Source organism: Doryrhamphus excisus, chromosome 2, assembly GCF_030265055.1.
Source record: "Doryrhamphus excisus isolate RoL2022-K1 chromosome 2, RoL_Dexc_1.0, whole genome shotgun sequence".
NCBI lineage: Eukaryota > Metazoa > Chordata > Actinopteri > Syngnathiformes > Syngnathidae > Doryrhamphus > Doryrhamphus excisus.
Genome location: NC_080467.1, coordinates 26,823,122 through 26,836,345, shown reverse-complemented (window position 1 = coordinate 26,836,345; position 13,224 = coordinate 26,823,122). Strand labels below are relative to the sequence as shown.

The following is a 13,224-nucleotide window of genomic DNA, read 5'->3' as shown; positions in this document are numbered from 1 at the left end:
ACTTCTTTTCCATTTTTGCTGTTGTTTGTTCCAAATATTACAGCTTTCCTGTTGAATAATCTCTGTAAAGTTTTTTTTTCTCATAACATTATGACTTTATTCCATAATAAGAAAATTCCCATATAGTTTTTCCAAAGTAATTTTGCAAAAAATACAGCTTCATTGTGTTTTCTATGAGTCTCATAATATATATATTTTTTTGGTATTTCAACTCTGCTCCTAAAATTATTCTCAGACATGTTTTCTTGTTAAAATACTTCTTTCTGTTAAATTGTTAACATTGTAAAACTTTGTAAAAAGCTGACTTTTTCCCAACTATTTAAACTTTCCTGTTCATTTTGTCACGTCTCGGCTTCGGCATTGTGGCGCTACCGAAGTGCAGATAAAAAGTTCACTTTTAATTATAATTATGGATACGCAGTAGCAGGACACCAGCTAAGACGGACGGTTGCAATAGTGGCAAGCTACAACAAACAATACAACGACAAACGAGGGTGCACACACCTGAACTAAATAGAACAAATAGCAACACGTGTGAGTGAATGGGGAAAAGCAAAGCATGCGGACACAACCCAGGGCAAACAGGAAACACTACCAAAATAAGAGCATACAACAGGAACTAAGGCATAGAAGCAGAAATAAACTAAACTGTCACACAGGCTAGCTTGAGGATCGTGACACATTTCCATCTGGTAATTATGACGTTGTTCCCATAATGTTTGGTGTTTTTACTTTGTTGTCACTTTTCCCGCAACTGAATTTTCCAAAAATTACAACTTTATTGGTCTCTTTAATATTTCCACTATGTTCTACTAATATTACACTATTTTCCTTATAACATGACATCATTTTTGTAAAGTTACAACTTTTTTTCTTAATATTTTGGCTTCTTGTAAAGGTACTGGTGTTTTCTTGTTTTTATTTTATTGTGGAGCAGTGAAAGAGCAAGTTTGATGGGTCATGCATTTCCGAGAGCTGTTTGTAGTACATATTTTAGCCAACAGAGGGCGCCATGGGTCCAAGACGTGCACTTTTAATGCCGCTAGACAGCTGACCTTTATTTGACAGCTGAAATAAGCCCCTGAAGCATCTTTCCCTCTGTCGTTTTAAGCTTGGCGTTACTGACCAGAGATCTCCGTTCAAACACAACAAGCAGGACTCCTCATTTTGAAAGTGGAAGCAGGCAAACACTATATTACATTTCAAACAACAAAAACTCAAGTTGAGCAACGTCTGCGACTCTTGGTAGTCGACCATGTCGTGTGAGGTATTGTTTTAAACCTAACATGCAAAGCTTTGAAAAGATAGTTAGATAGAGTTGGGATGGTCTGCGCTCTGTGAGTGCTTTACTAGTTTATAAATGGAATATTTTCGTAGGTAAACTTCACTTGCAGCTTTATTGTCATTTCAGGGACCCGTGTAAAAGGCACTGAAATTACTTTTTCTTGCATCCGACTCATATATAGCTGTTAAAAGTATGACAAAGACAAGAAAGCAATGAAAGTGCTTAATTTATAGCAATAAAGTGCTTCTGTGTGTATGTAATTAATAAGCCATCAATAAATATGTTGTAAAAAGCAAACGAATAGATAAACAAATCAGCCTAGCAGCTGTTCTTTGTCATTTCACTGGCCGGTGTGGCTTTTAGGGATAATGTCTTACTCAGAATCTTGCTGTACAGCTCCTCACACATGCAGTTCATGGTGCGGAAGTGTTGGGTTTCTGACGATGCTCTTTAAGCGTGAGAGCCAGGGAGGACTTTCAATGTTTGTTGCAGACCTGCCAACATGTACACATTTATCTTACTCAGCAATATGCTTGTATGCTACACACTCAAAGAAATAATTTATTGGGTGAACATAAAAATTATCTAATTAAAATGCTGTCATTTAATGAGGTACAATTTTGTTGAACCAACTAATTGCAAATATGTTGAGTGAACATGTCTGTATTAAGTATTGGTGTTACCATTACAATCTTTAAATCCAATTTAATTTGTATAGGTTGTTTTAACATATTTACTAACGTAGAAGCTGACTTATTTTCATTTGGTTACATTAACTTCTATATGATTATGGGTATCTTAATTTTACAGGTCAGTTACAGCTACAATTTTAAAAGGTAAAATAACATTGACAAAACGTACAGTTCAGTCAACAAAAAGTTAAACTGAGACAAAAAAAATTTAAATGAAAATAAACTCTAAAATAGTACTTTTTTGGAAAAAGACTACAAAACAGACTTGATTTGTAAAATGACTGTATTCTTCAAAACAGGCAAACAATGATGCACAAAAATTCATATCTTGACTTGATTGCCACTACATTTATGAACTTAAAGTACTCTGTCATGAACCTGAGACTGGCTGATGATGCTCTCTTTGCAGTATCTCTTTGGTTTGATTAAGCTGGAGTCCCTTTCACACGTGGATGGCAGATGTAGGTGAACTTGAACAGGAGACCCTTTTAGTTCGTGTCACAGGACATCTTCATAGTATCAAATTCCTGGGATAAATTGAGACAAGGGTGAGGACAGATCAGCTTAGTTTAGTGACTAAACTAGTCAAAGGTTAATAAAAAGCTTAAATCATACATAATAATTCGGTTTTCATTAGTAAGGAACTTTTCCTCACAGTTTGACATGTTTCTTAAATACAAAATTAATGCTGTTCTATAGAAATTAAAATGTAAAATTTAAGTAACTTGAAAAATTAGCTTTACTGCTTTGTAAAAACATTTCATATTTGTTGCAATAATTGGGATTATACAAATAACTGCCTCAAGAAACATCACCATAAAAATATTTGTTCAGAAAATACATAAAGGGACACACCATTAATACACCTGCACAAATTAACATTAAAATTTGATTATACATATCTGGGGTTAAAAAAAACCTTACAAGGAGCTGTGATTGTCTTCATTCTGTATAATATGAATGTATAATCTGTCTTGCTGCGCTATCAAGAAGCTTGTGATTTATGTCCCTTTGTGAAATAATGTCAATAAATACGTCAATAAAGTACTATTTTATACATACATTTGGGAGGACAAAATGGTCGTGCACTTCAGCCAAACATGACCACTTTAGCTTCAGCCGTTTTTAACCTTATCTGTAATTCACAAGTGAATTTTCACAGGCATGTGAACAGCACATTGTCTTACAATTGTTAATATTCCACCTACCAATAAAGTTATTTTAACTGGTCTAGTATGTGTTGTCTACGTGGTGTTTAACAATGGGCAGCAATTTAGTTTTAGCTAAAAGGTAACAACACAAAAACTAGCATTCATAAGTATGTAAAATACATAAAAAACGAAAGAAAGATCATAGAATTAAAAGGGAAAGTGAACTTACCAATTGAGATCTTTCACCACCAGGGATGATTTAACTTTAACTTTTTTTTAACTTTTGATGGATGCAAGAAGATTGGCGTGAGGCAGTATAAGCTAGCTCCCCAATTCACTGCTATGGCGCTTCTTCACCGGAAGCTACCTTAGTTGATGAACAGGGCCTGTCACGTGTTTACTGCCACCTTCTGCTCTGGAGAGGTATTGCAAATGGGAGTCCAATCTGAACCCATTAGGTTGTGCTGATATTAAGCGATCAAGTAGTTTTAAGGATTTTGATTGTCATGTTAAAACTACATGATTGAAAAATGTCTAACCACTAAACATGAATAAATACAGCAGAAATTACATGTTACACTTTTGTTGATAAAGCAGACATCCATGTTGCTTTTTTGAGTGCACAGATTTGTTGCATTTCATGTGTTCATTTGTTTCAAATCGCATGACAGAAAATAAGTGCAAACCACCAGGTGAGTGCTAACCTTGACGCTCCAGTCGTCTTTATGTGGAATTAGTTGAATAACAAAAAAAAAGGGTATGTCCATGCTCCGTGCACTTCGCCTCGGGGACCTGTTATGGAGCAGCATTCGAAGAATACTGCCGCCCCAATGCAAAACTAGCAGGGTGTATTTTTAGCTATTAAAATGTATTTTTTCCTCCTCTCGCTCGGCAAGCTCCATTAACTTTTTACATGCAACGCTCCGAGCACAGAGGATTTCTATCTGATACATACCGTGTAATTTCCACACATGCTAGTAAATATTTCACACAGCTACAGGATTACAAATATACGACTTTTACATTCAAAACAACCAGACAAGGTCGGGGTTTGCACTTTATTGGCACGCTTTCCTCAAGCAGACACCATCAAGTCAGGTGGTGACAAGTTTACAGGTTTAAGCTGGCCAAAGTTCGCCTCTTTTATTGCAGGAGCTTTTGACTCTCTGACTTTTTAACCTGCGAAGGCAGCAGCCTGCTGAATTGACAATCAATGCACATTGGCTAATGTGGTGGAAAACTGGGGGTTATGTTGAAATTGGTATTAACTAGCTAGATTAGCTGGTTAGCATGTTGGCCACACAGTCATTTCCCCCCACATAGTATAGCTTCATGGCGACTCCATAGGAATGAATGCGAGTGTGAATGGTTGTTTGTCCAAATTAATTCAAGTATTAATAGCGATAATCTGAGTGTAAAGGTGACTATAGGGGTGTTATTCCATGCGTAGAGGGCTCAAATAATGTTAAAAACCGCAGAAGAAGGTCATAAACAGGTTTCCCAAAAATATTCCAGGAGACCCACTGGGGTCTGGAACCAGTTAACCATGATAAATGAGGGAGTACCGTATTCTACACTGGTCACAAGGTGCCAGTAGTGTTACATTGAAAAGACAACAGCCACCATGGCAAGTTCTGTGTAGAAAAAAAGTAAAAAGTAAGTAAAAAAAAAAAAAAAAGGAACAACAAGAAAATCCATTCATTTTCTGTGCCGCTTATCCTCACTCGGTTTGCAGGGGTATGCTGGAGCCTATCCCAGCTGATTTCAGGCAAGAGGAGGGGTACACCCTGGACTGGTTGCAAGTCAATCGCAGACAACAAAGGAACTCTCCCAATACATTTTTAAAGTCTATATTTGTCTTATTTTCTCTTATTATGTTGACTATATTGTGTAATACGAGTGTAAAGGTACCACTACAAATTGCTATTTCATGTTTAGATGGCGATAATAATGTCAAAAAACAGATTTAGAAGGTTGTTTTTTTATGTTCTAAATGCAAAAGGATTTTTCAATGTCGATATGAAGCAAAGCACATATACACACATATACAGCATTACTGTATTGTTATTATTATTAAGGGACAAAACAAGCTGCTCAGAGTTTTACCTCCAAAGTTATTTATTCCAGTTTTATTTTGTTGTCTTTTACTGAATTATTGGTCGTTGTTATGACGATAGGACTTTTCTACATAATATTTGGTTGAGTGTCAGCTGCAGTGAAGGAATTGTGTTGTTGTAAATGAACCTTTAGAGCACAAAAGAGAAAGAGAGCTAGAGAGAAGTCACGTGATTTCCCAGAAATTCCACATCTCCATTGTGACACTTCCTGGTTGTTGATCAAGGAAGAAGAAAGTTGCTGCGTCACCACCAGCTTCACACTGCTGCTACTTTTCATCTGCTACATAATCTACACACACTTCACTCCATTTTATCACCACAAACAACAACAAAACACACGCTACACCTGACAAACACTCTTTTATTATGTTCAAATCAACCGTATCGAACATTCTGAAATAATACATTATAGAGGAGACGCTTACCCAACGACTAATGACGTCAGAGGTAGGATTTATTCTCATTGGCTCAGGTGGAAACTAGTGAACGCTCGTCTCAAGTTCAGCGTCCATTTCATGTTTGCTAGTCAAGCTGGTTTTCGTCACTTTATCTTCCTCTGAGGAAGTAAAACATCTTTTTTAAAAACATGAACTTGCTTTTCTTCTTTCTCCTGGCTGTGGAAATACACAGCGTGGCGCCTGGTAAGTCTACTTTCTTCATTCCAAAATCCTCATTTATGCCACTTTATCCCAAATATTTACACCTTTTTGACAGTCTGACGTTTTTCAGATCATCAAACAAATGGAATCGTTAGTCAATGACAACACAACTGTACACAAAAGGCAGTTTTTAAAAGGAACTTTTTATGATTCGGTAGAAAAGAAATCCAAAGCTACATGGCCCTGTGTGAAAAAGTGATCGCCCCTAAAGCTAATAACTGGTTGGGCCACCCTGAGCAGCAACAACTGTTGGCGATAACTTGCAATGAGTCTCTTCCAGCGCTTTCCTGGCCCTAATCATTGTTTCAAATAAAGACAACGACATCCAAACTATTCCTTGACTACTTTTACCACTCTGGTAGCAATAATGTGGTATATTTCTATGCTAATTACAGTTGTACAATGAAGTGAAAGTCAAGTTAGTAGTGTCTGTTGTCTTCAAGTAAGGTCGAAATATAAAATGCATCAAATGTCCATAAAAGACAAACGTTGTTATTGTCTCCTAGAACAGGATGTGACTTTTTACTGTGACGACTCTTCAAGTTGAAATGAAGACGCCATCATTTCACATATGAATTGTTGAACATGAAACTAAATCATAAAATGTTCTTTTTCTGTGTTTTTGTCTTTCAGTCATTCATTCGCTAAAGTATTTTCAAACTGGATCCTCTCAAGTTCCAAACTTCCCAGAGTTTGTGGACGTTGGTTATGTTGATGAAGTTGAGATTGTTCACTATGACAGCAACAGCAGGAAAGTAGAACCCAAACAGGACTGGATGAACAAAATCACAGCAGAGGATCCACACTACTGGCAGACACAGACAGAGATCATTGTTGGTAATGAAGAGATCAGCAAACACAACATGGAAATTTATAAGAAGCGCTTCAACCAAACTGGAGGTTTGTTATGTTGAACGTTCTACTATTGAAATATATTTGATATACACTTTTTATACTGTAGTATACACACATTACTGCACTGATACCTTCTCTATCCATCCCATAATGACCTCAAAAGAAACACCACTGACACAAAGAGAGTTGTGTTTGATGATGATGATGATGATGATGAGGTTTCACTCTGTCATTCTCTCAGGTGTTCACATTGACCAGAGGATGGTAGGCTGTGAATGGAATGATGAGACTGATGAGGTTGATGGATGGGAGCAGTACAGTTATGATGGAGAAGACTTCATATCATTGGACATGAAGACATGGACATGGACCGCAGCAAAACCACAAGCTGTCCCCACCAAACACTACTGGGACCATAACATAGCTTGGATGGATTATAAGAAGTATTACTTCACTGAGCTTTGTCCTTCTTACCTGAAGAAGCATGTGAACAATGGGAGGGAGGTCCTAATGAGAACAGGTAGAACCACATGATGTACTTTCACCTTTGTAACCATGTTAGCACGCCCCCTATAGGAAGATTACTAGCATTCCAAGCTTTCTCTTTCTCTCCTTTTCTCTCCATCTTTACTCGTCTCCCACCTTCTATCCACCTCGTCCCGCGTTCACACGTCATGTCACTTCCTGTGCAGAGCTCCCAGAGGTGTCTCTCCTCCAGAAGACGCCGTCCTCTCCGGTCAGCTGCTTCGCCACAGGTTTCTACCCCGACGGAGCCATGATGTTTTGGAGGAAAGACGGCGAGGAGCTCCACGAGGACGTGGAGCACGGAGAGCTCCTCCCCAACCACGACGGAACCTTCCAGATGGCGGTGGACCTGAAAGTGGAGGTGACGGCCGACGTGGAGGGCAAGTACGAATGTGTGTTTCAGCTGTCTGGCGTCAAGGAGGACATGGTCACCAAGCTGGAGAGAAGAAGCATCCTGAGCAACGCGAGCCGTGAAGGTGAGAAAGGTTGGAGATGCAGCTTGAATATAATAACAGCGCTCTACAATAATAACATAGATGATGCCAAATTCAAGCATATCAACAATACATTCCATTCATTGATTGATTCATTCCTATACAGAAATGACTCCAGTATTGATATATTTATTCTCAATGTCTTTGCTTTACTTATTCTAACTTAGTTCTTTTCTATTCATCAACCACCTGATGTTCCTTCATGTAACGTATTCTGAAACAAATAAAGCATACCATACCAACAGGCAACTTGAGCGTCGCCGTGGCTGTCACGCTGGCGCTCCTCGCTGTGGTCGCCGTCGTGGCAGCCATCTTAATCGTCAGGCGTAATAAAAAGAGACAAGGTGAGGGACACAAATGTTTCCTCTTTGCAGTTTGCCCTGATGTGAGTTTCACTTTGTTTCTCTTTCATTTCAGCCGAATACGATCCAGCTCGTAAGTAAAACATCTTCGCATCACTCATACGCTTGACTCCCATATAAACACCGCACCATTTTTACGCTAGCTTTATGTGAACCGAGAGTGAAAGTAAAAGTAGTAACATGTAACCTCCTGTAAGCGCACGCTATGTTTTGTGGTCCGCCAGCTCGTGACGGTGGTTCCGAGCTCTCGGAGAAGTCTGAAGGCAGTGGGGGCTGAAGGCTGAGTGAGACACAGCAGCCGGCACACAGTGAGTTAGCTGACATGGACACCTCCAAATGTTCTTCTGGCTTTGTGTGAAGATGATGTTTGTCTAACGCAGGGGTGTCCATACTACACTTTTTTACTCCTGTTTACATTTTTGATGTTTCTAGGTTTTTTGTTTTTTTTTTACAAATATTTCAACTTTTCCTCATATTTTGGATGTTCATTCATTTTCTACCGCTTTTTCCTCACGACGGTCGCGGGGGTGCTGGAGCCTATCCCAGCTGTCTTCGGGCAAGAGGCGGGGTACACCCTGGACCGGTCACCAGCCAATCACAGGGCACATAGTATTTGTCATAATATTTGGACTATTCATTTAGTTTATTTTTGTATTATTTAAAAAAAAATCTCTTTAGAATGTGCTAAAGGCCAATAAAAATACAGCCATGGACAGTTAAAGGCCTCGGGCCGCACTTTGGACACCCCTGATGTAACATCTCCACTTGGATTCATGAGCTTCTGTTGTTGCTGTCATCTTCTTCCTCCAGGATGGTTTGTGTACCGGAACCCAGAGAGATGTCTCCATCACTGAGGGACATCATCAACGTTGGCTATCACATGGAGATGTGATTTATTTTTTCTCCTTATGTTATATGATGTCTTCTTTGGGTGTTTATGGCTTGGAAAACACGTTTTATCAAATCTTTTGTCCGGATCGGTGGATGATATTTTGTCAGTGAGTCAGGTTATCACATGTCTTCATGGCCTTTCAATACATTTTATTCCAAGGTGTTTACACGCCAAAAATATTTTTTTGTGGGTAACGAGAGGCTCAGGTGGAGACAAATTTGTTTTCTTAGTTTATTTGCATTATTGTGTAATTGTCATGGATTAACAAACCTTTTAATATCAAAGCTATAGCGGGTGAAAAGATGTGCTATGCTACTTTTAAATTACCGTAAGTCTCCAACTATGAAAATAATAATTGCAATGACGGCGTTTTTCCAGTGACGGGTTATTACGGTAATCACAGGGACTGTGGAAGACGAGGCTTTGATACAAAGCAGTGTGACGGAGAAGGACAGAAGAAGGCTTTCTATGACAAAGTGCTGCAAAAATGATAATTTATCAGACATTTGGTTTTGTTTTTACCGTTAGTTTTTGGATCGTCCTGTATTGTCGCGTGTTTGCTGTGTTTTTTCTTGATTAAGAAACATGTCAAGGAGGTGGTCTGTGAAGTAACCAGGGCAGGACGTTCACATACTTTTAATATTCAATGTTTTATCATTCATAGTTCATATTGTACATCCCAAATCCTTTGTTCATATACATTGTGGGTGTCTTTGTCAGTCAATACCTGTCAAATGAAATAGTCTTTTTTTCAGATGGTCTGTCTTTATACACGTTATATAAGAGTTTTGGCATGCAGTAATGCCAACCAGATCTCTAAAGTGGATGTGAAAAAGAGACACAAGCACATACAGCAGATTGGAGGACACTTTAACAGCAAAATAAACTGTCTAAATGATCATTTATGGAGGTCCCCCACCTTTGGTGAAATGAGGAGAAAATGTGTGAGGATGATGAAGAAATAAGTGCAACGAAAGAGGAAAGATGTGTGTGTTAAGAGTAGAATAGTGGAATTAGTAATGAGCCATCTAAATAACGATACAGGAATGAGAAGGAGAGGGCCCGAAATCTTCTCTACTCTAAATCAGACCAAAGTCCAGCTGTGAAGTCTAATACTTTGGGATGTCCGATATCGTCCGATTCTCAATTTCCGATACCGATATGTGTAACATGACATATCTCCCGTGGTGGAATGAACACATATGTGTTGTACATAGCATTTTTTAAATGTCAGTTTTCATTATCTGGGAAAAAAAAACCCGATATCAAGCGATATTGCATTTTACGCTGATACCGTCCGGTACCGATCATTTTCCGACATCCCTAGTAATATCGTATAGTCGTAGAATAGCTACAGTCCAATTGGTGTGGGAAATCTGACCAGGTTGAAAATATTCCATAAGAGAAGAAGTGACATGAAAGAGTAAAGAAGAAATAAAAGTTGAAAATGCTCCTGGTCTGCCAAGCCAGGCCATTCAGCGTTAGTCTGGAAAAACAGGTTAGATCCCCGACCAGTGCCAGATTACCACCTTACTGTAATTGTTGTAAGACTGAGTGTGGCTGTGTTCTTAAATGGTAAAAACGTAACGTGCTGAGAATGCGATACAAGTGCATGCCATGCGGTGAAAAAGTGTCCTGAAGAGAGGACATGGTGGTCAGAGAAGTTCAAATATGCCTTACAAGGCAGCCAAGGACACCTACAAATATATATTTACACATTCATATCAGTTCAATGAAATCATCATATCCTGACAGTCAGTTTAGACAAAGTCAGTGCCGATGATGCGTGCCACGTTGTTTTATTCAAACAAATACTTGACATGAGCTTGTTTTTGGACATTTTAAAGCTTCAGGCAAAATGCAAAAACTTTAAAAAACTAAAACAAAAGTAAAATATAATCTGTAATATTCTTTATGACAAACCTTCAGCTATGCTCAAATCCTCAGCTCATAACAAAAGAACCACATTTAGCTCAGTTATGTCATGTTTAGATGGCGCTAATAATGTTGAAAAAACATTTAGAAGGCCGTAAACAGGTTTTTTATGTTGTAACTAAATCATTCAACTTAGGGTCGTCCCACGTTCATTGCCCAGAAATAAACAAGAAAGCAATAATTAATAAAATGCAATAATTGTGATACAGCAGTTCAAATGAAGTGTTCCCAGCGACGCGACAATATATTCATTTTATCAAGTGTTTGTGTGTGCTAGCGAGGGTATGTGAATTTAGCATGCTAATATATAACTAATCATATAAACTAATCATTTATCCTTTCACTTCCTGTCAAGAAAGCCCACACGTGTGTGAATTATTCACGTAATTTCAGTGTTATTGCAATTCCACTTATATCTTGATTTGGTTGTTGTAATGATGATAGGACTTTACTTCATAATATTCATTTACATTCCAAAAACATGCTAGGTTAATTGGCTACTCCAAATTGTCCATAGGTATGAATGTGAGTGTGAATGGTTGTTTGTCTATATGATTAGATTAGATTAGATTAGATTAGATTAGATTAGATTCAACTTTATTGTTATTGCTCATGTCACTTGTACAGGGCAACAAAATGCAGTTAGCATCCAACCAGAAGTGCAATTTTTATAAGTACATTAGTATGGACAGATCTATGTAAATAAAACTATACAGGCTATGACTATAATACAGTGAGGATATGTACAGGGATATAAATGACTATAATATGGCTATTGTAGATTATACAGATTATAAACAGTATGGGTATGACAATATATAATAAAAGTAATATATACAGTATTGCAATGGGGTGACTAGGGTATGGAAATGACTATAATATGGCTATTGTAGATTATACAGATTATAAACAGTATGGATATGACAATATATAATAGCAGTAATACGTACAGTATTGCAGTGAAGTGACTAGAGTAGAGTATGGTTATTGCAGATTATATAAATTATAAACAGTATGATCAATGAATCAACAGATAGTATATGTACAATAGTGCAATAGTACAATAGTGCAATGAAGTGATGGGGAGGGCATAGGTCAGCGGGGGGATGTACGTAGTGGAATGGGTGGGCAATGGGGGGCAGAGTTCAGCAAGGAGACAGCTGTTGGGAAAAAGCTGTTCCTGAACCTGGTGGTTCGTGTCCGTAAACTCCTATAGCGCCTCCCTGAGGGTAGGAGGGCAAACAGTCTGTGTGCTGGGTGGTGTGAGTCTTTGGCAATTTGTGATGCCCTCCTGAGACAACGCTTCCTGTAGATGTCCCGGATGGCAGGAAGTGGGGCTCCGGCAATGCGTTGGGCAGATTTGACTACTCTCTGCAATGCCTTCCGACAGAGCAGTTCCCATACCAGGCTGTGATGCAACTGGTTAGGATGCTCTCGATTGTGCATCTGTAGAAGTTCACCAGGATGTCTGAAGAGAAGTGGTTCTTCTTCAGGGTCCTCAGGAAGAAGAGGCGCTGGTGAGCCTTCTTGACCAGGCTGGAGCAGTTGGTAGTCCAGGAGAGGTCCTGTGAGATGTGGATCCCCAAGAATTTGAAGCTGGCCACACGCTCCACTGTCTCACCGTTGATGGAGATTGGTGGATGCATGGCGGCATTCTTCCTGAAGTCCACAATGAGTTCTTTTGTTTTTGTTGTGTTGAGTAGTAAATTGTTGTCCTTGCACCACGCAGTCAGGTAGTCCACCTCCTTCCTATAGGCAGACTCATCGTTGTTGTTGATGAGGCCAATCACTGTAGTGTCGGCTGCAAACTTAATGATGGTATTGGAGCCATGTTTGGGTTTGCAGTCGTGGGTGAAGAGAGAGTAGAGGAATGGGCTTAACACACAGCCTTGTGGTACTCCGGTGTTTATGGTGAGGGTGGAGGAGCAGTGGTGGTCCAGCCGGACATGTTGCGGCTTGGGCCTGTGATGCCCAGGTCTGTGAGTTTGGCTACTAGCTTGGAGGGGATGACTGTATTGAATGCTGAACTGAAGTCTATGAAGAGCATTCTGGCATATGTGTCCTTATTGTCCAAGTGTGAGAGGACAGAGTGCAGTGCTGTGGAGACAGCCTCCTCTGTACTCCTGTTCTTACGGTCGGCAAATTGGTGGGGGTCCAGGGTGGGGGGAAGGCAGGATTTGAGATGTGCCAGGACTAGCTGCTCCAAGCACTTGGAGATGATGGGGGTGAGCGCCACTGGACGGTAGTCATTTAGGCA

The 13,224-nt window shown here is 39.2% G+C and overlaps 1 protein-coding gene and 1 long non-coding RNA gene across 2 annotated transcripts; one reads left to right on the top strand and one right to left on the bottom strand.

Annotated features, from left to right (window-relative positions):
- Nucleotides 1-1,473: 1,473 nt before the first annotated feature.
- On the bottom strand, nt 1,474-3,467 carry LOC131116385 (uncharacterized). Its single transcript, XR_009123640.1, has 3 exons — nt 3,358-3,467; nt 2,356-2,504; nt 1,474-1,779 (listed from the first exon to the last, which is right to left on the bottom strand). It is a non-coding gene; the product is annotated as an uncharacterized LOC131116385 (long non-coding RNA).
- A 2,255-nt stretch (nt 3,468-5,722) lies between these two features.
- Nucleotides 5,723-9,933, top strand: LOC131105439 (class I histocompatibility antigen, F10 alpha chain-like). The gene is made up of 8 exons (XM_058053561.1): nt 5,723-5,886; nt 6,538-6,804; nt 7,001-7,279; nt 7,452-7,760; nt 8,024-8,122; nt 8,196-8,213; nt 8,365-8,448; nt 8,951-9,933. The coding sequence occupies exons 1-7, from the start codon at nt 5,832-5,834 to the stop codon at nt 8,415-8,417; spliced, it is 1,080 nt and encodes a 359-aa protein (XP_057909544.1). The 5' UTR covers nt 5,723-5,831; the 3' UTR covers nt 8,418-8,448; nt 8,951-9,933.
- Nucleotides 9,934-13,224: the final 3,291 nt, after the last annotated feature.